General features: G+C 43.1%; 1 protein-coding gene across 1 annotated transcript in view; it reads left to right on the top strand.

The window, feature by feature from the left end:
- Positions 1–1,101: 1,101 nt before the first annotated feature.
- The window catches only part of SERGEF (secretion regulating guanine nucleotide exchange factor), a 248,069-nt gene continuing 224,447 nt past the window's right edge, over positions 1,102–24,723 (top strand). The window contains exons 1-9 of the mRNA XM_072621407.1: positions 1,102–1,251; positions 1,600–1,764; positions 2,877–3,012; positions 6,831–6,986; positions 7,801–7,895; positions 8,521–8,581; positions 10,429–10,542; positions 11,923–11,985; positions 15,598–15,756. Coding sequence (XP_072477508.1) covers positions 1,102–1,251; positions 1,600–1,764; positions 2,877–3,012; positions 6,831–6,986; positions 7,801–7,895; positions 8,521–8,581; positions 10,429–10,542; positions 11,923–11,985; positions 15,598–15,756 — 1,099 coding nt within the window. The remainder of the gene's footprint in view (positions 1,252–1,599; positions 1,765–2,876; positions 3,013–6,830; positions 6,987–7,800; positions 7,896–8,520; positions 8,582–10,428; positions 10,543–11,922; positions 11,986–15,597; positions 15,757–24,723) is intronic.

Below are 24,723 nucleotides of genomic sequence, written 5' to 3'. Positions count from 1 at the left end.
TTTGCAAAATATTTGCTGGGGATATTTGTAGAGGGGATCTTCAGTCACCTATAAGTTGAACTTTGATTCTAAGATTCCTTTAATCAACAATCACTATTCTCAGTATTCCTTGTTTCAATATCGATGGACTCTGCTGTTAGCTCTTGGTCAAATAATTTTTCCTCTTTGAGTCTCAGTTTCCTCATTTGTAAAACAAGGGAGTTATTGGACAGATGCTATCTTTTCCTTCCAGTTCCTATGATTTATATCCTATCAAGTGGGAATTTACAGGGTGAGAGGTTGACTATTGTACTATAGGCTAAAGAACATACAAGGTTGAAATTACCTCTAGTCTTTGTCCTAAGGAACTTGAAAATCAAATGGAGATTTTACCCCACACTCAGCAAATTGGCAAAGATGACAAAAGATGGTACAGTCAATATTGGACAGGTTTTTGAAAAATAGTCAAGCTAGTCAATGTTGAAGAGGTTGTGGGAAGAAGAGCACTAATGCATGGTTGGGGGAGTTGTGAATTAATATAATTATTTTGGAAAGCAATTTAGAAGTGTGCAAATAAAATAAACAAAATTTTGACTCAGAGATTCCACCACTAGGCTTATACCCCAACAAGGTGATTCATAAAAATAATGTACACACATACACCAAAATACACTTTTTGTAATAGCAAATGATTGGAAACAAAGTAGATACCATCAGTAGGAAAATGGCTAGACAAATCTTGTTACTTGAATGTTTCCTCCATTAGGATGTAAGTTTCTTGAGGGCAGGGACTTTCACTTTTGTCTTTGTACCTCCAGTGCTTAGCAGAGTGCACGGCACGCTAAAAGTGAACACTAAATGCTTTTTGATTGATTTGAAAGGCAGTCTCTAAAGAGTGCACACAAGATGAGGGGTAGGTAGGAAGAGAGCAGTGTGGCTCATAGTGTTCAGGAAGGCTTTCTGAGGAGGAGGGCATGAGCTGAAGCCCTGGGTGGGGGGAGTGTCTGGACAGTCCAGGACTGGAGAAGGCTGACTGCCCCAGGTGCCAGGGTTCCTGAATTGACAGGCATCAATCGCACGCTAGTCTACATCATCTGAACAACTCCTTAGCCTCAGACGAGTATGCTGGGCTCGGCGAGGATGGGCCCAGGGGTGTTTCTGGTGTCCACCTCGGTGCCTCCCAGTGCCCTCTGTCTCAATGCCAGCTGGCACCGTCCCCTGTATGTTCTCTCACCCCCATCTCTCCAACATCGCCTGTGGCATCACCCGCAGGTTCCTTAATGTTTGCTGGAAAACGCCTTGTGCTCTGTTGAGGGATAGCATCGCTTCGGGGACCCCCCGCGCTTCAGCCCTGGAAAGTCAGTCTTACAGACGCCATAGACCCAGGCTTGTTTCCAAGACAGGGAGTTACTGAGCGTCAGGGCAGTGGACAGGGCTTCCAGAAAAGACTCCCTCTGAGGCCAGTGAGTCCCCTCTATACCCTGTCAAGATAAATTCTCGACAAAAGACCACAAAAGCCGTCATTCAAGGCTTTGCTTGAAGACCTCGGCTGAGAAAACCAAACACCACCTTCTGCTTTGGGAGAGCTCATTGTTGTAAGGTTTCCCTCTTACGTCAAAGCAAAGCTCCTCCCGGTCCGGGGCGGACCCACACCCGGAAGCTCCGGAGGAGCTGACCGCTGCTGTGGAGTGCGCTGGAGGCATGGAGCGTGACACCGGCCCTGGAGAGGCGGCTCCTGCCTGGGTCGGCCCCTCCGCCGAGACCGTGACTTTGCTCCTGAGCTGGGTACCAGACTCCTCCCGGGGCTGCACCCCAGGGTCCCGGGTCTGGAGGGTAGATGGACAGGCTCTGGGAGTCGGGGACAGCTGGAGTCCTTCTGGGGTCTGGAGGTCCGGGATGGGGCGGGCCGGGGTCCGGAGGCATGGGGAGGTGGAGAAGGATGGGATCGGGTGGACTCGTCTAGGCTGCCCGGAGAGAGAGCCAGGCACGCAGGATTCACTGGGCTATGGAGGTTCTCCGAGAGAGACCCTTGCCTTAGGACTGAGTGCACACTGGGGCCTTTCTTTGGCTATAGAAACTAAAACGTGGAAGCCCCTTCTCTTCCCTGGGTGGGCTGGATGTTCGATCGAAAGCCCCCTCCTTTTAAGGGGGGGCTTCGCCTTCAGCGACCCCTGTGCTCCTGTCCTGGGAGCTCCCAGGCTTGTTTCAGAGGCAGGGAGTGTGAGTGGCGGGAGTTGTGACCTCGCAGAAAGGACCTTTGATGCCCCTGAGTTCAATCTCTACCCTCCCCAAAGAAATTCGTACAACAGACCCATCAAGTGGTCACCTTGCCTCTGCAGGAAGACCTCGGCTGAAAGCAGCCCATTGGAGAGCTCTCCGCTTTGACAGAGCTTTGTGAGGTTGTTTTCCTCTTACGTCAAGCCCAGGTCTGCCTCCCCTTGTTTCTAGTTCTGCTCTCTAGGGCCCAGCAGGACAACTCTATGCCCTCTTTCCCATCTTTAAATTGCTTTAAGATGGTTACCAAGGTTTGGGCGAACTCCCTTGAATACCCCTCTCTAGAGCTGCTGCTGGTGTTGGCGCGGATGTTTCTCTTCTCATAAACACACCCGGAGCAGTTAGTATCTCCCCCTGTCCACAACTCTCCCCTCGCCTTTTATTTTTTACTGGTGAAAATACTTGCCATGGTAGTGTGGGACTCTTGGATATGGAGGAAAAGAAAGGCATCCTATCTCCCTAAATGGGGATTTAAGGACCGTTGCATGGGGGTGGGGGTGGAAGGAGATTCTGAGTGCCCGTCCCAGGCTACAGAGCGTGAGAGGAGCTATCAGTGTACAGATGCACAGACATTCATGTTTATGGGCTCACTTTCTCCTATTATGGTTCTCTTTTGTGTCCAGGGAGCAAATAGCTATGGGCAACTTGGCCTTGGCCATAAAGAAGATGTGCTTGAGCCCCAACAGCTGAATGATTTCTGTGATCCCAAGCGCATTAAGATGCTGACAGGAGGAGGGGGACACTCAGCTGTGGTCACAGGTAACTGGCAGGACCTGCCTTCTCTGAAGACCAAATGCAATCTGGCTTGAAGTATTTAGAACTGGAAGAGACCTTAGTGATCATTTTGTTCAGGCCCCTCATTTGATGAGGAAACTGAAGCCCAGAGGAGAAATTGACTTGTAGATAATGACATAGGTTGTCTCATGATAATTTCAAATTTCTTTCTACTCTATTATAAATTAGAATCCTTCCCTCCTCCCTCCCCATTTTGCAGAGAATATTAAGTCAGAAGTTAACCTCTTTTGTGTTACAGAACCTTTGGGCAGTCTGATGAAGCCTGTGGACCCATTCTCAGAGTAATGTTTTTAAATGCAAAAATAAAATATATAGGATTACAAAGGAAATCAATTATATTGAGATACAGTTATCAAAATGTTTAAAAAATCTGATCTATTAGCTGATGTTTCTCTAGTGTTTTTCTTTAATAAAACAAATAAATCTTATCAAAAATTGTTTTTAAGATTTGATTCCAAGTTCAGTTCACTTCCTTTTTTAAGTTTAAATACATATATGTATTTATAGGTATTTATTTATTTACGTATAATAATAAATATATAACAATTATATATTTATTTATACATATATATATAATTTTTAGGGACAGTAGATGGTACGGTGGCTAGAGTGTAAGGTCTGAAGTCATCTTCCTGAGTTCAAATCCACCCTCAGACACTTACTAGTTATATGACCCTGGTCAAGTCACTTTATCCTGTTTACCTCAGTTCCTCATCTGTAAAATGAGCTGGAGAAGAAAACAGCAAACCATTTAAGTATCTTTGCCAAGAAAACTCCAGATAGAGTCATAAAAAGTCAGATACAACTGAAAAATGACCCAACAAATTTATTTTTAAGACTATTATTTTTTTAACTTTGAGTTCCAAATTATTTTCCTCCTACCCCTCCCCACCCCCTGAGAAGGCAAGCAATATGATATAAATTATACATGTGAAATTATACAAAACATATTCCTGCATTAACTATATCACACACCAAAAACCAAGACAAATAAAGAGAATGAGAAAACTATGCTTCAATTAGCATTCAGAATGCATTAGTTCTTTCTCTGGAAGTGGATAGTGGTTTTCATCATGAGTCCCTTGGAATTTTCTTGGATCACTGTATTGACCAGAGTACGTAAGTTTTTCACAGTTGATTAACATTATTGTGCTGCTATCACTGTGTGCAGTGATCTCCTGGTTCTGTTCACTTCACTTTGCATCAGTTCAAATGGATCTTCCCATGTTTTTCTGCTGTCCTACTTGTCATTTCTTTTTCTTTTTCTCTACTCGTCATTTCTTATAGCACAATTGTACTCCATCATAATCATATGTTACCACTTGTTCAGCCATTCCCCAGTTGATGAACATCTCCTCAGTTTCCAATTCTTTGCCACCACAAAAGGAATTACTATAAATATTTTTGTACATGTAGGTTTTTTCTTTTTCCTTTGACCTCTTTGGGGTACAAACCTAGAAGTGGTATCACTGGCTCAAAGGATATACACAGTTTTATAACCTTATGGGCACAGCTCCAAGTTGTTCTCTAGAATGAATAGAGCAGTACACAACTCCACCAACAACTGATTAGTGTACCTGTTTTCCCTCATTCTTTCCAGCATTAGAATTTGTCATTTCTATTAGGTGTGAAGTGGTAACTCACAGTTGTTTTAATTTACGTTTCTCCAGTCAATTGTGATTTAGAGCATTTTTTCAGGGTGACTATGAATGCTTTAATTTCTCCTTCTGAAAACTACTTGTCCTTCGACAATTTATCAGTTGGGGAATGCCTCTTATTTTTAAAAATTTTACTCAGTTTCCTATATATTTGAGAAATGAGGCCTTTATTATATAAACTTGTTATGAAAATTTTTAAAATTTACTTCATTACTTATGGTACCTCTTATCAAAATGTGGTTTCCCTGAATATCACTTTTAATTAAGTCTGTTTTTGCTTTTGCTTTGTCTGAGATCATGATTACTACTTTTTTTTTTTTACTTCAGCTGAAACAATAGATTTTGTTCCATCTCTTAATTTTAGCACATTCTCTTTCTTTCTGTTTCAGGTATGAGTCTTGTAAACAACATTGTTTTATTCTGGTTTCTAATCCATTCTTCTATCTTCTTCCACTTTATGAGTGAGCTCTCTGCATTCACAAGTATGATTACCGTACATTCCCTTCCATCCTATTTTGTTTTGACTTTGTTTTATTATTTCTTGATGTCTTGGGAGTCATTAGCTTCCACTTGTCCAAATCTAACTTTTAAGGAATTATTTTGTTAATGAATTTTTGTGCCTCTTCTTCAATTAGGCCAATTCTGTTTTTTAAGGTATTTTCTTTAGGTTTTTTGTGCCTTTTTGCCAAGCTGTTCATTCTTTCTTCATAATTTTCTTGCATCACTCTCATTTCCCCCCCATTTTTTCCCTCTACCTTGCTTATCTCTTTCTTTAACTCATACAGGAATTTTTGTTGAGCCTGGGTCTAATTAGCATTTTTCTTTGAGGCTTTGGTTGTATCTGTTTTCATATTGTTTTTTTTCTTCAGAATTTATGTCTTGGTCTTCCTTGCCACTGTAGTAGCTTTTTTATGGTCAAATGCTATTTTTGTCATTTGCCCATTTTCCCAGCCTATTTCTTGATTTTGAACTTTATGTTAGAGTTGGGCTTTGCTCACCTGGGTATGGGGAGGCAGTGTCACAAACTTTAGGCTCTTTTTTGTGCTAGTATTTATAGAGCTAGTTCTGAGGTTCTGTAGATTTTCAGTGTTTCCAAGGTGGTGTAATCTGTGGAGAGTTGTGGTCACTATCGTGGTCTTTACTCAAGACGTGCCCCTGTTCCCTTACAGCCACAGGTGCTAGTGCTCTCGTGGCCCTGGAGTCAGGTCACCTGCTTGCACAAGTGCTCCTCTGTGCTTTGGATCAGTGAGCAGGGTCACTGCTCTCTTGTGACTAACCACAAGCATTTCTCTCTTCTCTAGACCCAGATCTGCTTACAAGCAATAGAGCTGCCAATCAGCCCCAGTTGATTACAGGGTCTTTCCCTCTAATTTTTTCCTGATCAGTTGTCTGACTTTCTTATTGTCTCTGGCTTTTGAACTCTTGAGGTTGCTGCTGCTGCTGCTGCTGCTACTACCACATGCACTCCAACCCCATCCCAGTATCCCACACCTCTGCTGATGACCTCCTAAATTGTCTTAGGCTGGAAAAATGTCTCACTCTGACCTTTTGTTTCCTCTGTTTCTCCAAAATCCAATTTGAGGCATTATTTGAAAGTTGTTTGGAGGGCAATTTTGGGAGAGTTTGGCTTGGTTGCTGCCTCTAGCCCACCATCTTCTCTATAGTACTGTAAAGCCTACAAAATAAACTTTTTGATTGGTGCTTCACAACAACCTTGAAGAGTAGATACTACAGTCATTACTATCTTCATTTTGCAGATGAGAAAACTGAGTCTTTTGAAAAGTTAAGTCATGATATTTAAGCCCAGTTCTTCCTGGTTCAAAGTCCAGCACTCACTCTACTAAGTCATACTTTTTCTCAGATTCTATTTATCCAAAGGAGGTATGAGAATATTTGTGCTTGGAATGTCCCTTTATATATATTTCTTTCAGAGTTGAGTGTCTTTGTCCATTCCATTTAGTTCTGATGCATGCTAAAATTATTCACTTAAAAAAAGGAGAAAGCTGTTGGTCTATGTCGGAACTTCAATTAATTGAAATCTCTAAAAAAAACCTCATCTCTTTTGCAGATTTGGTAAGGTGAACTTTCCCCTTCTGTGCTCATTAGACATTTTATGTTTTGCAGATGGAGGGGAGCTTTTTGTTTGTGGCCTGAACAAAGATGGGCAGCTGGGGCTTGGTCACACTGAGGATGTTTTGTCTTTTATCCCTTGTACCCCACTGGCTGGCTGCCCTATCCTGCAGGTGTCCTGTGGCTGGGATTTTACACTTTTGCTTGCAGGTAACACTTCTTTTTCTCTTTCTTAGATGAGGAAATTTGAGGAAGAGCCTAATGATAGTTGGAGATTTGATTGTATGACTCTTTGCTTTGAAATGTCTCTCTTTAGAAGTAAGAAAGGTTTGTTCTTCCTGGGTGAGGCTTAAAGGTAGAAGAGGGCTTTCCTTGAGTTTGGTATGCAGGCAGGATGGGGTTAGGGGTAAGTGAATGACTAGAAGATCTTTGGAGATTTCTTTCTGCCTTAGAATTCTGTGATGGTCAGTGGTGCCAGATGAGAATTATAGCCTGGGTTATCAGGGATTGAATACTAGGGGCGAAGCTAGGGGATATTTGGCCAGGCTGGATATTGGCATGATGTTGAAGGCTGACAAAATCTGTGAGGCAGCTTTGAGAGGTCCTGGGTAATGATTGCTCTGACAGTTGCCTGCGGGCTTCTGTTGCCTTTGAACTAGGGCAACTCAGAGCTCCTTGGCAAGGTCTACCTTGCATGGTGGGCAGGATTTAAAAGCCCTTCCATAGTCTACCAGGTTCTCTTACTGCTAGCCTTTTTAAGTTTCTTAAAGTCTAGGGCTATGTCTTACTTTTCTTTGCATCTCCAGTACCCTTGTTTTTGGTGACATTGTAGATAATAGGTGTTTGTTAAATGTTTGTTCAATTTAATGGAAAATGCCTAGTAGTCTAAGACCTTCCTTATCTTTGAAATAGATCTCCTCTATTGGGCAGGAACCCTAGTAATACAGAGACTGACCATGTTGATCTGATGGTCTTCAAAATCTCCTCCTGTTAGTTTTATGATTCCAGTATTTTTATCTTACAGAAAATGGTCAGGTTTTATCATGTGGCTCAAATTCATTTGGTCAGTTAGGCCTTCCTCCTGGACCCAGAAGACAGGTGACCCCCCAAGTCATAGAGGTAAGCCCTTAGTACCTAGCATCACCATGAATATCACCACAAGTTACCATATTCTCCTGAAGTTCATCTATTGATGTGTTTGGAATGAATGCTAACAATGAGTCTATGGTCTGAGATAAGCAAGCCTCTCTCCTAGCTTGGGAATGGCCATGTATGAGGGGAATACTGACTTTTGCCTCAGTTTGTGGCTAAGCCCTAACTGAGCAGGGTCAGCAAAGAAGTGTAATGAATAGAGAACCAGGTCTGGAGTCAGGAAGACCTGAGTTCAAATCTGGCTTAAGATGCTTAGTAGCTGTGTGATCCTGGGCAAGTCATTTAACCTTTTTACCTCAATTTCCTCATTTGTAAAATGGGGGTTACTATGAGGATCAAAAAAGAAAATATTTGTGAAATTATTTGGTATAGTGCACAGCATATAGTAGGAATTATACCAATGCTTATTCACTTTCTCTTACCTGTGCGCAGTTGGGGGAATCAGGGGGAATAAAAATCACAGAGTGGTTTTTATTTAAGGTTTCTTAAAAAAGAGCCTAAATAAAAGGCTTCCTAAAAAAGTCTGAAATGCCGTGGGTTTTTTTAAAATTTTGTAAATGTGGTTCCAAATCCTGTGTGTTGATTCCAATAGCTCCTGAGTGAGAAGGTTGTGTGCATTGCAGCGGGAATGAGGCATGCTCTGGCTGTTACAGGTGATCATTTTGTTTTAATTTACCTTTTGGGAAGAGACCCTAATTGTGCCAGAATACAAATGTAGGAGAAGGTGGCAGGGTCTAGTGAAGAGAGAGCTCAACATAGAATTTACTTACAGGGACCAAGTTCAGATCCCAGCTGAGAAAGACTCTAGGTGGCACGGTGGAGATACAGTACTTGACTTGGAGTCAAGAATATCCATGTTCAAATCCTGCCTCAGAGAGGGACTTAGCTGTGTGATCCTGGCATCACTGAACCTTTTTCAGCCTTTATTTCCTCAGTTTTAAAGGTTGTTGTGAGGATCAAACTAGAGAACATGTAAGGTGCTTTGCAAAGCTTAAGGTACAATATAAATGCTAGCTATTATCATCTCCCTTCTGTCCCTTGACCCCTTTTACTTCGGTGATAGTCAGTTTTCTCGGCTTGAAAATGAGGGGGGTTGAACTCATTCTCAGGTCCCTTTTAGCTTTAAATCCTGTGTCTTCTTGCTGTATAAACTGCAGGCTTAATCAGAAAGAATCAACTAATGAAAGAAAGAAAGAAAGGAAAAAAGAAGGAAAGAAGAGGCACTAGATGGGAGACTTAGCTCTCATAATATTAACTACCATTTGTATAGCATTTTTCATTTGAGCCTTAAAATAATCCCATTAGGTTGGTAGTATAGTTATTATTACCCCTGTTTTACAGATGAGGAAACTGAGGCTTAGAGGTGTTCCATGGTTTACCCATGGTCACCACACAGCCAATGAATATTAGAATCCTCATCTTCTGTCTTGTGGATCCAATACCCTGTTATACCACATTGACTGTCCATTTAGGAAAGTCCTTCAGGGGAGACCTTGAGGGATAAGAATGGATTATTTAATAAAAAAGAATAAAACTTCAAGTGATCGTTTCTTCTCTGTCCATGATGAAGGGAGAGATGGTAGTGTTTGGGGGGGAGGGGAAGTGTAGTATGAGACGCTGGAGTAGGTGGGTACAAATGAGCCTGGGAAAGGTTGAAGGTAGGGGAGAAAAAAATTTTAAAACAGCTCTTGTTTTCCTTTTTTCCACTCTTTTCTCATCTCCTTTGGTCTAAATGGGAATATTAATAGCTTTAACCAAGATTACCTTTCTTCCTAGGGTGGTTGGGAGTAGAGAGAGGGAAGGAAAGAAAAGGTTCTAAGGAAGGGTAGGATACCAACGTACACATATACATATAGTGTGTAAAGCAGTTTACTTAATTTCATTTGAGCTTCGCAGTAGCTCTTTGAGTTTGGTTCAGTTATATCCCCAGAATTCTGTCTATGGTACCACCTAACTGCCTTAGATTTAGAGGGAAATATGACAGATTTAGTTTTAGATATTTTGAGGTAGATGTGTTGGTGGGACACTCAGGTCAAGATATCCAGGAGATTGTGGAAAATATGATTTTGTACTTATTTTCCATGGCTTTTTGAGGGGTGATAGAGATACATTTTATTTGTGATTATTTTCTTTGGTGTACTTTGGGCTATACCAAAGAGTCTCAGGTTTGTTATTAGCCATAGCCCTTGGACATTTTATATCAAAGTATTTCTAGAATGGTAATAAAATTACAATGTTCTATAACAATAGAAATCATAGGACTTTTGAGAAAGAGGAACTCTTAGGGGTTCTCTAGGCCAAAGATCCAATTTTTCAGATGAGAACACTGAAACCCAGAGAAATGACTTGGCCAGGGTTCCATGGGTACTATGCACATGGCAGAACTGGGATTTGGACCTTGTTTTCTGATTTGAGATCTAGGTATAATAGAGAAGTATGAATTTCCACCCCCCCCCCACCTGACATATGTACTTCTCTTCTCCTTCTGTTCCATTTGAAGAGAATGGCCTGGTGTTCCAATGGGGCACAGGCTTGGCATCCACAGGGCGACGAGCATGCCCAGAGAAGCCTCTCCCACCATTCCTGACAGCCAAGGAACCTTGCCAAGTGACAGGTGAGTTACTGCTTTCATTCTGTTGAGAGCCACCTTTATTCTTTTGACCCAAACTGTGCAGGTCTAGACCCAAACACGTGGGGAATGGATTTTCACCATGGGGCATTTTGTAAAAATGTCACATTTTTTTCCCCTCCATTTTGCTCAGTTGTATCCTGGAAACTCCCCAGTGCTTATGTTGGGCCCTGGTGGCATTTAGCTCATCTCTTGAATTTTAGGTAGACAATTTAAGGAAAGGACAATGAGATGTCAGGCAGATAGAATCTCTTAGTGATGTAGCTTCTTTCTGCCAAGATATTGTTGTATTTGGATGAGCGTGAAGAGTCAGACAGCAGGCATGACATCACCAGATAGAAAACATGACAAAAAGCAGGGTTAGAGATGTCAGAATTCCTTTGGCCCAGGTTGATGTCTCAAAGCTCCAGGCTTCCATGGCAAAGAGTAGCTGGGCAAATCCTTTTTCCTTAGGGGACAAAGCTTCTGAACTATGCATACTCTGTACTTAACTTACTACATTGAAAACCTGTAGCTCAGGTCATATGATGATTCCTTGAAAGAACTAGGGATGGTTAGCTAAGAGAAGAGAAGGTGCAGAAAGGATGTGATTTCTATGAGGGGAAGAGAATGCTGCCAGACCTATGAAATCACAGGGATGATTGTTGGGGTTGAGGTAGGAGAGAGGTCATCATAGCTGCTGTCAAGTCAGGCCTGTCATGTGGAAGATATTTTCTGCCTCTAGGACCAAGCGGAAAAGGAACAGTGGGTGTAAGGGAGAGAGAGATTTCAGCTAGAATTAAGGAAGGACTTCTACTTCTGGGGAAAATGAGCTGTCCAGCACTGAAGGTCTTCCAAGGGGAGAGAGATGGCCACTTGTTGGGTATATGGTAGAAAGAATTCTTGTTTAGGTACTTCTTGGACTAGATGTTGGACTAGACTTCTGAAGTTTCTTCCAGTTCTGAGATTGTAGGATTCTACGATTTCCCTTCTCCCCAGAATTCATTCCTCAGTATTGTCTTAGGATATACCCCCAGTTTGTTCTCTCCATCCTCACATTCCTATCCATCCTAATGTTAGGCTTTCTCTTTGAAAGGAGCTCTAGAAGTTGTCATTCAGTTGGACCCATTTTATTTTAATGTTTTAAATTTCTATGTTCCTTAACTTCAGAATATAACATCCCTACTATTCTCCCTAGCAAGTGATCCTTTGTAACAAATAATTTTAAAAAGAGAGGGAAAAAAAAAAACAATTAAGCAAAGCCAACCAGTACATCAGCTGAGTGCCACAGTATAAGCAGTTACACTCCTGTGGCTCCCCACCTCCGCAAAGAAGGGAGGGAGGGAGGGTTGGGCTCATTTTAATTGTTACCTGTTTTTTTTCTAGGCCTGGGAAATTCAAAAGTAAAGATGGTTGTTACTGGTTCCTGCCACTCAGCATCGTTAACGGGTGGGTACAGGTTCTCTTGATGTAACTTGATGATTGGAATTTGGTGTGCGCTTCATTGCCCCAGGTGGTAATGGTGTCTGAGGTACCCAGCCCTAGCCATCCTTCTTGGAGGTGAAAAGAGTACAGAGTGAGGGTGAGGAACAATGGGAGATCTGGAGCAACTGAGATACAGTTCAGAGAAAAGAGCAGTGTATTTGGAATTATATATATGATCTTCCACCCCAGTTCTATTTGTTTTTTATTTTTTTCCCTAGTGTGACCATGAGCAGTTCATCTCTCGGGATCCATTTTGCTCATCGGTAAAATGATAGGGTTGGACTAGATCTATAAGGTCCCTTCTGTCTCTAAATTCAGTGAGTCTTATGATTATGTTTTTGTGACGTATAAAGTCCCTTCCAATTAAATGGTTTGCTGAATCTTATGCCATTGGTATTTAGTATTTGCTGCCACCTACTGACAAAATAAAGACCATCATACAGAGAGGTGTTTTGTGTGACTCAAATTTAGCCTACCCTGTAGAGCCATGATTAAGAATCCTGGCACATGAGAAAATGTAATTGTCCGTCAATGGCTGGGACTGAAAGGAAGGAGAAGACGAGAGGAATTCAGGAGAGTCCAACAAGTCATTCCTGGAGAATGGGAGTCCCACTAGCTAGTCATTACCCTCTTCCTCCCCGAGTCCTTCATCCATTCCTGAGGCCTGTTTGTTCCCCCAACAGTCTTCAGGGCTATGGACTGGTGGAAAACTGTAAGGTGTGGGGAGAGTGGTCTTTAGATTACTGCAGGGTGGAAGGGGGCATCAGTACCTGACTGAAAACCGTGGCCATTTCACTCTTGGTACAACTTTACCCCCTGGCTTAGCTTTCCCAGCACCAAGACTTTCTACCTATGGGCAAAGCTCACCCATGTTCAGAGGGCATGCACAGGACTGGTGGGGTGTCTGCTTTGGGTCTGCACCAAGCTGATCCACGAGGTCCAACTGAGGTCCTGGCATTGATAGGTAGATGCTTTCCCCTGGGAGTGAGACACAACAGATGAGTGATAAATGCCCATTCATTTTTGAATGATAGAGATCTCTGTTAATGGCTTTAGATAATTCAGAATTTTACTACTGTCTCACTATGTTTTGTAAGCAGACCTTTACTTTTCATTAAAAATATATTTTATTGATGCTTCTTTTTTTTAATATTATCACTTCCAAGTGACTCATCCCTCACCTTAAAAAGGGAACCCTTTTTCACAGCAAAGAAACACAGCTAAACTAGAGAGATCAGCACATTGGCCATGTCTGACAGTGGATGCCTCATTCTGTACCTGTAGTCCACTGCCTTTCCACTGAGAAGTGAGAGGCATTCTTTATTTACTATCCATTGAAATTATGTTTGGCTACAACATTAAATTCTCAAGTGTTTCGGGATGGTTGCTTTTTATGTTACAGTGACTGCTAAGTGCATTGTTCCTTTTTTTTTTTTTTTTAAAGGCAGCTTCTCCATCTTCTGGGAATGAGGCTAGGAAAAGATTGGGGGTTGTTTCCATTTTGCTCTAATTATTTTACTAAGTACACGATTGTTTTGACCTGGAAAGGTGCCAAGGATCTTCATCACATGCTAGTGTTTTATTTCATCAGAAATTCTTTGTAATTCATTTGCTAATGTATTTTTGTTATGATAATAATTCACATTTGTATAACACTTTAAGGTTTACAAAGCCTTTTCCTTAGAAAAACCCAGTATGCAAACCTCCTTTTATTTAATGATTTATAAATATTAAGAAAAATGAAAGTCTGTTTTGAATTCAACAAATACTCATTGGAGGTGCTGTTACAAATACTGTTGATATAGATACAAGATTTCAACAGTGGAATCTGTCAGTCATTGTGAAGCAGGGGCATCTGAGTTTTCCAGGAGTATGTCATTTGACCAGGAATCCATTGTAGGCTGTGGGAATTTAATTACACAATTAATTCCATGTTATTTTAGTTATGGTCAAAGAAAAAGTTGAACCTGGAGAAGTTGGGGTTTGGGGCGAGAGAGATGGACAGTGATTCCTGGCTGTATATATTTGATGGCTATCCTGAGGCAGGAAAGATTCGATCTAGTGAGATATCATTCAAAAGACAAGGATGATGATTGGACTTGTCTTGCTTGGCCCCCACAAGGCAGAACTTGGAATAACAGATTTAAGTCATGGGGAGGCAGATTTGGGCTTAATGTAAGGAAAAACTTCTTAATGATGAGAGCTCTTTCAAAGTGGAGGGGGCTGCCTCCTTTGGAGGTAGTAGGGGTAAGGGTGAGGGGCTCTCGATCCCTAGGAGTCTTCACACAGATATTGGATGACTTCATCAGGAATGTTGTAGAGGGAATTTCTGTTTAGGTATGAACTTGAACTAGGTAACCTTTCAGGTCCCTTACAGCTCTGAGTCTGTGGTACAGTTTACTAATGGACCTACCATGCCCCCTGGTGGCAGTCGCTTCAACAGTGGTGGATCTGCATATGGCAATAATTTAGAGCTGGAACAGACCTTTAAGTCCAGTTCCCTCTTTTCAGTGGAGGAAACTGAGGTTCCAGAAGGTTAGATGACTTGCCTTTAGTCACATAGCTAGTCTGAGGAGGGATTTGAACCCCAAGACTCCTTGACTTCAAGTTCAGAGCCCTAGTTGTGACACCACTAGGCTCCTTTATTAGTGTATACTGATGAATTAGGGAAAATGTGTGTGTGTGTGTGTGTGTGTGTGTGTGTGTGTGTGTGCATGCACATATACATGCTCCCACATGTGCATGATTAATATCTTAGGAGTTGTGTTGAGCCCCTGGGCATGTGTCAGAGGTTTTAAATGGCCTACCTGCACCTACCTTGCCTTTCCAGACCTGCTCCCCCCACAGACTCTCTGTTCTGGCCAAAATGGCCATGTGTCATTTTGTATTCCATCTCCTTGTGCTTTCATATAGACTTCCCACACGCCTCACCTCATGCTTCACCTCTACCTATTAGAATCCTTAGCTGCCTTCAAGGCTCAACTCAGGTGCTACCTCCTACAGGAAGCCTTCCTTGATTCCCTTAATTGCTAGTGCTCTCTCCCTTCTTAATGGTGTGTACCATCCCTCCCTGCTCCTTCCTCTCCCTCCTCCCCCCCCCCCAGTAGAATATAAACTCCTGCAAGACAGGAAATGAATGGGGAAGAGGGTTTTCATTTTGTCTTTATATCTCTAGCACCTAGCCCAGTGCCTTGTACATATCAGGTGCTAAGTAAATGCTTGTTGACTTGCATTGTAAAGGGCTTTCTAATTGGCCTCCTGCTTCCTGTGGTCCAGGGCTGGAGGAAAGCCATAAGGATACCTCTATGTTTCTCCCCTCCCCAGACCCCATCCCCTGCCTGTCCCCGCCAGTCTTACTCTCTCTCTGAAGTTACCCCAGTTTGCTCGAAGAAGCCATCCCAGCTGAGGGTAACTAAGCACTCATGTGGTCCTAGTCGGGCTGCGTTGTTGGCTAATGAGACGGTTTGTTTGGAAATTCCATGGCAGATGGAGCAGTGGCTCATCAGTTTGGTCCTCTAGCATTCTGGTGGCCGACTTGGCTTTGTGTTAATCCTCTTCTCTCTTTGGTCCTTTTAGATGAAGGAGATCTGTATGTTTGGGGGAGCAACAAACACGGCCAGCTAGTGAGCCCAGATGCTTTTCTTCCCACACCCCAGAAAGTAGAAGCCGCTTGTTTCCAGAATGAAAAGGTCGCCATGGTGTGGAGTGGGTGGACACACTTCATTGCCCGGACAGGTGAGAACCTAGGAAGAGAGTCAGTCTACTGTTGGTAAAAGCCCGTGGTGGGGAGCTGATGAAACTGAGGTAATAATAGTATGTAGTATTCACATGCTGTAGCTGACCCGCAGTTTTCAAAAACAGCATTTGCGGTAGGCACCTGGAGCAAGTGTCGTATTCTCCATTTGACAGGAACTGACTCCCAGACAGAGAAAATGACTTCTCTGGGACCACAAAGTTATTCCATCCTCACTCTGAAGTTCAGGGCTTCTTTCACAACAGTGCAGGGGCTCAATTTCAATCTGTTTAGTATTGAAATAGTGGATTTTTATTGACAAAAGGCAGTGTGATGTGATGGGCTAGAGGTCAGAGATCCAGGTTTTGGTTCTAGTTTCACCACGGATTTGCTGTGTAGCTTTAGACATGTTACTTTTTGTCAAGCCTCAGTTTCTTCATTCTGTTAAATAAGGAACTTGACTAGATCTTGAGTCTCACCCTTCTGAGGGCTGTAGTACTCCAGATCATCTTTATACAGTGCTCCCCATCCTGTCCAGATGGCTGTAATCATTTTAATACCTTTGTGAAGAAATACACGATTCGGATAATCATAGTAAGTTTGTTGAGTGCTACCAATGTAAACACGTGATTTAGGTTTGAAATCACTGGAATCAGTGATTGCTGAGATCTTCTCTGGGTCTGAGTCCATGTAAAGGGACTGCAGGAACCACAAAATGACACCAGAATCTAACGGTGATTATTATTATTAATGCTAATTAATAATAATTAATAGCTGATAACATTCCTAATTTATCATAATACTAATAATTATGCGGCTAACTCACATTTTATATAGTGCTTTTATGAGGAACTTTCTCCGTAATCCTCCCATGATGTAGGCAGAGCAAGGTTGCTATTCTCATGTGACATAAAGAAACAGGCTCACAGTGGTTAAAGGACTGGTCCACGCTTACGCAACAGTTAAGTGTGGTTTCTTGACTCCAAATCCAACACGTTTCTTAATGGGCTCATCTACTCCCTTGGCTTCAATTATCATCTCTAAACAGATCACTTCCAAATCTAATTTTCCGCCTCTAACCTTTCTCCGTGTTGATCTTTCATTGTGTTGTGTTGCTGACAAGGGAATCTGAGCCTTTCATGGATGAAGGGATGACTCCAGGTTCTGTGACTATGTTTTCAATATAAAAGCACCAGGACTTAATAAATAAGAACACATGGCCTCTGGTGGCATCTCAGCCTGCAGAGGGAGAAAAGCAAGTGAGAGCTAGGAACGTTCATCGTCAGCAGCTAAGTTAGGATTGGGGTTGCTGGAAATGCAGGGAGAGCATGGGTTAGATCATGATTTAGAGGCCAGATGGAGATGCAGCTATGGTTCCAGATAGCTGTCCTGATTAAGTATGCCCAGAGCACAGATCTCATTTGCTGCAGGCCATAGGACTCGTTCCTGCTTCTGACCAGGTACTTGTGCTGAACTCCCATAATACTTTGTACCACCTCTATGTTTTCATTTGTAACATAGCTGTTTGGGTGGTCCTATGTTATATAGTCCTGCTAGACTGAAGCTCCCTGAGGTTAGGACCAGATTCTGTCTTATCTTTGTTATCCCCCTCAGTGCCCACCACAAGTGCTCTGCACAGCTAAGTGAGTTAATTAAAGTACATATCTTATTTCCTCTGTTGAATTATAACCTTCCAAAGGAGAGGTACATAAGGCATAGTGTTGAACATGGTGCTTTGTAAGTAACAGGTGCTTGAGATGTTTGTGGGAAGGATAAATGAATAAATTTTGAATTGTTCCTGGATCTCCCAGAAGATCTGGTCAATAAGTTGGCCTTTAGTTTTGGGAGTATTTAGTTATCCCATTTTGGAAATATAGTTGACCTTAAGCAATAGGTTCTTAATCTTTTTTGTGTCACGAACCACAGTGGTATCTGGCAAAGGCTAAAGACCCTTTCTCAGAATAATATATCATTGCCTACATTCATAATTGAAGAAAATACTAATTTGTAGTTCAAAGTTAGTGAAAATAAAGAGGTAAAATTTATCCCTGTATTCAAGCTCAAAGAACTCTTGAATCATCATCTGTGGATTAAGAGTTCCTGCCTTTTGGTCAGTTGGCAAACATGATACAAAACTGTTGAGTCAGGGTCCAAGCTCGGTTAGTGAGAGAAAATGAGATACTTGCTCTTCTCTCATCTTGTGGTGTTGGTGGTCAGACCACCAGCAAATCTTGCATCAGGAGATTCAGCCAGAGTTCAGAACTGCTAACAGCTCTCAAGCCTTTGTAATGACTGCGTGAATTACCCCATAACCAATTTTTTAAAAGCTCAGATATAATTTACAAAGCTACAGTTTGCCATTCACTGCTTATCTACTGGAGAATTTATAGCAAAGCCTGTGATCCATTCTATTCCCAATTCTCTAGCAGGAATTCTCCATCCAATAACTAGGGACCCCCTGAAAGCTTCTAGGAGAGCTGGTGTTCCACATAGTACTGGGGAGATAGTTTACTTAGAAAAACTTCTGGTTGATGGAGAAGCGTCATAGAAATTTCTTCCAAGCCCTTCAGTACTCTGGTTGCTGTTTTCAGAAATATATTTGGAGTGTAACGTTCATTGCCCATTAATTAAGTACCTACTATGTGTAAAGTTCTGGGCCAGGCATTGAGGGGGAATACAATAAATAATAGAGCTAGCATTTATATAGCATTTTAAGGTTTGCAAAGCACCTTACAGATTTTATCTCATTTGATGCTCACAACTGCCTTGTGAAGTAGGTTTTATCCCTGCCAGACCTAGAGGCCTGTGGGCTACCCGAGTCTTTTTACCTCACCTCCGAGGTCTTCGGTTGGCCAAAACCGGATGCTCATATGAGAGAAAGGACGTTCCAGAGTCGAACAAGGGTTGAGCTTTATTTCAGGGTCTCGGTTACAAGTGCAGGGGGGTCTTCCTTAGGAGGAAGAGGGGGAGATTTCCTAAGGAGGCTAAGATCTTAAGGGATTGGAAGTAGAAGTACAAGCGGGGAGAGAGGGGGAGGGGAGAGAGGAAAGAAGAAAAGTGGAGCCTACTGTCCTCTTGGCTCCTCATGTGCTAAGAGAGCTTTCAGGCTTCCTCAATCCTACTTAACCTTCAGCCGCATAGTTTGCATCTGAATACCGTGCTGTTGGGTAACTAGGTGTGCCCAGATCTGGGACAATCTCGAGGGCGGGGAGATCTCTCTCCCATCACGTTTCTCACGGGAAGAGGCGGAATTACTCGAGATAGCTCGGTTCACCTCGATCCCCTGCCGTTTCCTGGGGGGGTCTCGTGAGAGCTCTAAGATTTAGAAGCTCCCACCTTTACCCGCCCGAGACTGTCCACACGGAATTGAGCTTCCAATCCCAACATCTCCCCTTCTTTGTTATGCGTGGAGCGCACCTGGCTCTAGAGCAAACAGTGGCTGGAGGCTGAGTGGATTAGGAAGGCCTTTAGCATATGAGTACCCTACAACAAGACTTCATTCACACAGAAATCTGCAGCTAGCACAACTGACAAAGGGAGGCATCAAATAAAACAAAGATGAAACTAAATGGCTGAGTTACAACAGGGGAAGTGCAATCAACTAATCCCAAAGCATATTCTAAGAGAAGCAGCTAGTGCTGGCGCCTACACATCACCACTCCCTCAGTCATGCAAATGGATCTCAACGGCCAAGCCTGAATGGCCAAGCCTGTGGTATTCAGGCGAAAAGTTGGTCACCCCTTCCCCCGCCAATGTCCTGGGTTTGTGATATCAAAGTCCTCCTTCAGCTGGTGGAAAGAGATGCCTAGATGGGAAGCTGTCAGCAGCAGTGTCTGCGGTTGTGATGAGTGCTGCCTCCTCTCTGGGCAGCAAGGTTAAAGCTGTCAGCAGCAGGCTCAGGTGGTGTATGATCCTTCTCCGGGGTCTCCGGGGTCTCCGGGCTCTCCGGGGTCTCCGCCGTCTCCGACATCGGTTCCCACCTACGGATCCTTCTAATGGGAATCCACGCATGACCTTTTCCTGTGGAGACACAAACATACCCTCGACCCCATATTAGTATCTTAAAATGTCTCATAGCTGGAGTAGTATGTGAGCCTTTTGAGACAGCCGTATCAAGCTCTGATTGTATTAGGCCTCTTTTTCTTAGCTCTGATTGTATTAGGCCTCTTAATCTCCCCCTCTTTTGTTTAGCGAGAATCGCCTTTAAGGTGAAATTGATAAGAATGCATAGTGGCTGTTTATTTTGGTATAGCTGCTGCCAGGTACTTACAAATGCTTGATTAACATCTGTAAGGAACCTGACTTTCCCGGATTTTTTCTTTATAACAAACACAGGAGCATTCCAGGGTGCTAATTGCTCCTTAACCAGTATTTGTAATGCCTGGAGTTTTTCTGGAGTCAGGGGCCACTGCTCCACCCAAATCGGGGTGTCTGACTTCCAATTCAAGGGTGGGGACTCCAGAGCAACAGCAATGGCCCTTACTAAAAATTTGATAACCTCATCCCGAGGCGGCTAATAGCCATTCCAGCAATCAAGACATAATCAGCGGCCAAGTACTGTAATTGGTTTCCTGTAGCTTCAAACTGCCCTGTTCCTGTAAATCGTTGATACTCCTGGGGGGCCTGAACCCCTAGCCCACTGGTAGCACTCTTTACCCTCTGAGAAAATTCTGATACCCAAATCACATTCTGCCCAGGGGTAAGGCAGGCTCTAGCTAAGCTCTTCCAGTCATTAGGAGTCAGAACGAACTGACCACTGAGAGTTTCAAGCATGGCTATGACAAAGGGTGAATTAGGGCCATGCTTGGTACAAGCCTCTTTAAGAGTCGCCACTCTCTTCCACTCTATGGGTATGTGGCTCCTTCGAAAGCCACCAGGGACACTGGGGTCCGCTATTTCTAGCACAGGAAATGTCCCTACATCTTCCCCATTCTCTATAGCCTTTCTTATTCCTTTTTCCAAACTGGACTGTGGCCCTGAACTGTCTGACCAATGGAGCAGGTTATAAGGAGGCGCGGAGGGAAGGCACGGCGTATTCTCCCCTGCCTCGCCTTTTCCATCCGCTAGATGGAGCTCCGAGTCTATTTTTTCTTTACGCTCCTTAACTTTCTGCTTAACTTTCTGCTTGCCTGGACTCTCCGTCCCTCCCGTGTTCTCCCCTCCCCTCTCTCCGCTTCCACTCTCATTCCAATCCTGCCCTGGCCTCTCCGGCCCTTCCAGCAGGCTCTTAATTACACCGAATATCAGGAAATCTAAATCCTCCAGCTCCCCAGGGTATTGTTGCTCATAAGCAGTCATTTGCTCTCCAACCGCTCCCCATTTTTCTCTTGATATTCCTGCCTGCTTGAGCCAAGGAGAAACTTTCCAAATCCTTTTACAAAATTCTCGGAGGTCATCTAACTCTATTGTGACCCCCGCCTTCCTGCATTCCCTGTGAAGTTTCTCAGCCCAGACCTCCTGTTCCTCTGGCTTTATTACTGGCAATAGATTCCCCATCTCTGCCCTTTTCCCATGGGTGTGGGAAGCTTCTCTCACTCTTTCTCTCCTTCTGAATCTAGGATTCGGGACTTGCTTCTTTCACAGCCCCTTCCGGGTGTTCCCCAAAAACACCCAGGATTATCTGCGCTCCCAGTCCTCTGTTGCGGCGCCAACTGCCAGGCCTAGAGGCCTGTGTGGGCTACCCGAGTCTTCTTACCTCACCTCCAAGGTCTTCAGTTGGCCAAAACCAGATGCTCATATGAGAGAAAGGATGTTCCAGAGTCGAACAAGGGTTGAGCTTTATTTCAGGGTCTCGGTTACAAGTGCAGGGGGGGTCTTCCTTAGGAGGAAGAGGGGGAGATTTCCTAAGGAGGCTAAGATCTTAAGGGATTGGAAGTAGAAGTACAAGCGGGGAGAGAGGGGGAGGGGAGAGAGGAAAGAAGAAAAGTGGAGCCTACTGTCCTCTTGGCTCCTCATGTGCTAAGAGAGCTTTCAGGCTTCCTCAATCCTACTTAACCTTCAGCCGCATAGTTTGCATCTGAATACCGTGCTGTTGGGTAACTAGGTGTGCCCAGATCTGGGACAATCTCGAGGGCGGGGAGATCTCTCTCCCATCACATTTCTCACGGGAAGAGGCGGAATTACTCGAGATAGCTCGGTTCACCTCGATCCCCTGCCGTTTCCTGGGGGGGTCTCGTGAGAGCTCTAAGATTTAGAAGCTCCCACCTTTACCCGCCCGAGACTGTCCACACGGAATTGAGCTTCCAATCCCAACATATCCCCATTTTACAGATGAAGAAACTAAGGCTGAGAGAGGTTAAATAATTTTCCAAGACTCACATGGCTTGTAAATGAGACAGGATTCAAGTCTAGCACACTGTCCACTGTTCCACCTTGTTGCCTCTGACAAATACTATAAAATAAGATGCCACTGTCCCCATCCTCAAGCAGCTCACAACCTAGTACATACACAGGCCCAAATGGCTATCTTAGAAGACTGATTATGAATGCTGATTTATATCACACTTTATAGTGACAAATGCTTTCCACAGATGAGCTTGTGGTACAGGGGAAGGAGAGAGGATCTGAGTTCAAATGCTGCCTCTGATGCTTACTACTTGTGTGGCCTTGGAAAGATCATCAAATCTCCATGGGCTTAAGTTTCCTCACTTGTAAAATAAGGAAGCTGCACCGGAGTGCCTTGGAGATCTCTGCCAGCTCTCCATCTGTGGTCCTCTAATCAACTACGAGCTGATAGCATCGTTATTCTTATTGTTATGGAAGGAAATATTCTTCCCCATGGATGAGGAGATCAATTCAGACAGGGCTAATGACTTGTCCAGAGTCACAGCCTACTAAGCAGCTAAGATTAATGATAGTTCTAATACAGTGATATTTAATTAATTTGAATTAGAATTAAATTAAATTTTAATTAGAATTAAATTAAATTAAACAAATTTTAAGCACCCACTTTGTTTAAGGTGAGAGATAGTGGGGTAGAGTGGGCATAGGGTCAACCTAGGGGTCAAGAAGACCTGAGCACAAGGTCTCCTCATATGTTCTAGCTCTGTGGCTACAGGCAAGCTAATTTAACTTTCCAGTGGCCCCCAGGCAGCTCTCTGACTATTAGTTACCCAGGAGTTGCTGATCTCTATCAATAGGGGGAGTTTTTACCCTGGGTATTCTCAGGGCTGATGAAGGCTCATAAACAATACACAAGGTCCCATGCTGTACCCTTGAGAAGCAAGCAGCTACAGCTCTGCGCAGGTTAGATCCTGCCTTCAATGACCATCTCTGCATCTCTAGCTGGAAGAGTTACATTTGATCATCTCAGCAACCTTATGAGGTTATTTTCTCTATTTTACAGATGAGAAAACAGAGGTACAGAGAGGTTAAGTGACTTGTCCAGAGTCACACAGCTAGTAAATGTCTGAGTCAGGATTTTAACTTAGATCTTCCTAATGTCGTCTAGCTCTGTATTCAGTGGGGCCATCTTGTGTCTCTGCTGGACTGGCCATGTAGCCAAATGCCAAAAGTGCATTTTCCTAAAAGACTATTTTATAGATCACTCACATAAGGCAATTGTTCATATGGTCAGAAGAAGTGGTACAAGGATACTCTCAAGATCTCTCTGAAGAACTTTAGTATCAATTGTGAGACTTGGAAGACACTGGCACAGGACCACCCATCATGGTGTACTCACCACATCAAAGAAGGCTGTGTTCTCTGTGAGCAAAGTAGAATTACAGTAGTACAAAGGAAACATGAGATGCACAAATATAGAAACATTCCTATCCCAAAACAGACTACTTGTGCTTTACCTATGGTAGTCTTCTGAACTCACATTGGACCGAACAGTCACAGTTGAACACATTGTACCTTGACCCATCATCACGATGGCATTGATCATCTTTGAGAACAGCTAGAAGAGTCCTTGGGAGACCTCTAGTGCAAACCATCTCTAAACAGGAATCTCTCCTGTAATAGCTTCAAGAGCCCAGCTCCAACAAGCAGTCAGTTAGTCTCCACTTTTAGAGATCTCTTCGATTTTGAGCTCTAGTTTTTAGGAAAGTTGTCTTTCTCTGGGAAAGCTTTTCTCATCTGTGCAACTCACTGGTGACAGTTCTGCTCACTGGAGTCAAGCAGAACAATACACGCTTAACACCATTTCTAAAGTTTACCCTTTCAGATCCTTGAAGGTACCTATTGTGTCTTCCAAAAAGTTCTTCTCCACACTATGCAACTCTACTTTTATCTACTGATCTTCAGCCAGCATAGTTTCCAGTTTGCTCACCATCTTTGTTGTCACTCTCTGGTTCTGCTGAAGTTTGCTGATAAGCTTCCCAAAATGTAATACACAGAAATGAGCACAAGATACTAGTGGTGTGATCAGGCAAGGTATGACTGGAATATATTTCTTGACTCTAGTAATATATTTTTATATGTAATTTATCTATATTTATTATATATTTATATATTATATAATTAGATTAATATACTTTTAAACCCAGCTTTCCTGTTATTGGTGAGAATGCTAGAATCCTCCTACTCACCCAGGCTTACAGCCTTGTCATCTTTGATTCCTCATCCTCTCTCCACCCTTCCACACCCCATTCAATCTGTTGCCAAGGCTTGAGGATTTTATCTTTTAACATTTTTCACATATACTCCCTTCTTTTCTGATACTGCCTCCATCTTGGTGCAGGCCATCATCATGTCATACTTGGACTATCAGCCACAAACCTCCCCAATCTAATCCATTGTCTAATTCCAAAGGAATATTCCCAAAGCTCAGTTCTGATCATGTCGCCCCTGTACTTAATAAATTCCAATGGCTCAAATATAAAATTTTGTCATTTTGACATGTTTGACATTAAAAGCTCTTAATAACCTGAACACCTTCCTACCTTTCCAGTCTTTTTTACACTTTATGTACCCTTCCCCCACTCTTCCATTTACCTTGTGATCCAGTGACATTGGCCTCCTTGTGG

The sequence above is a fragment of the Notamacropus eugenii genome, chromosome 6, assembly GCF_028372415.1.
Source record: "Notamacropus eugenii isolate mMacEug1 chromosome 6, mMacEug1.pri_v2, whole genome shotgun sequence".
Classification (NCBI taxonomy): Eukaryota; Metazoa; Chordata; class Mammalia; order Diprotodontia; family Macropodidae; genus Notamacropus; species Notamacropus eugenii.
Note: the sequence above shows the minus strand (reverse complement) of the source record. Positions and strands in the feature narration are given on the sequence as shown.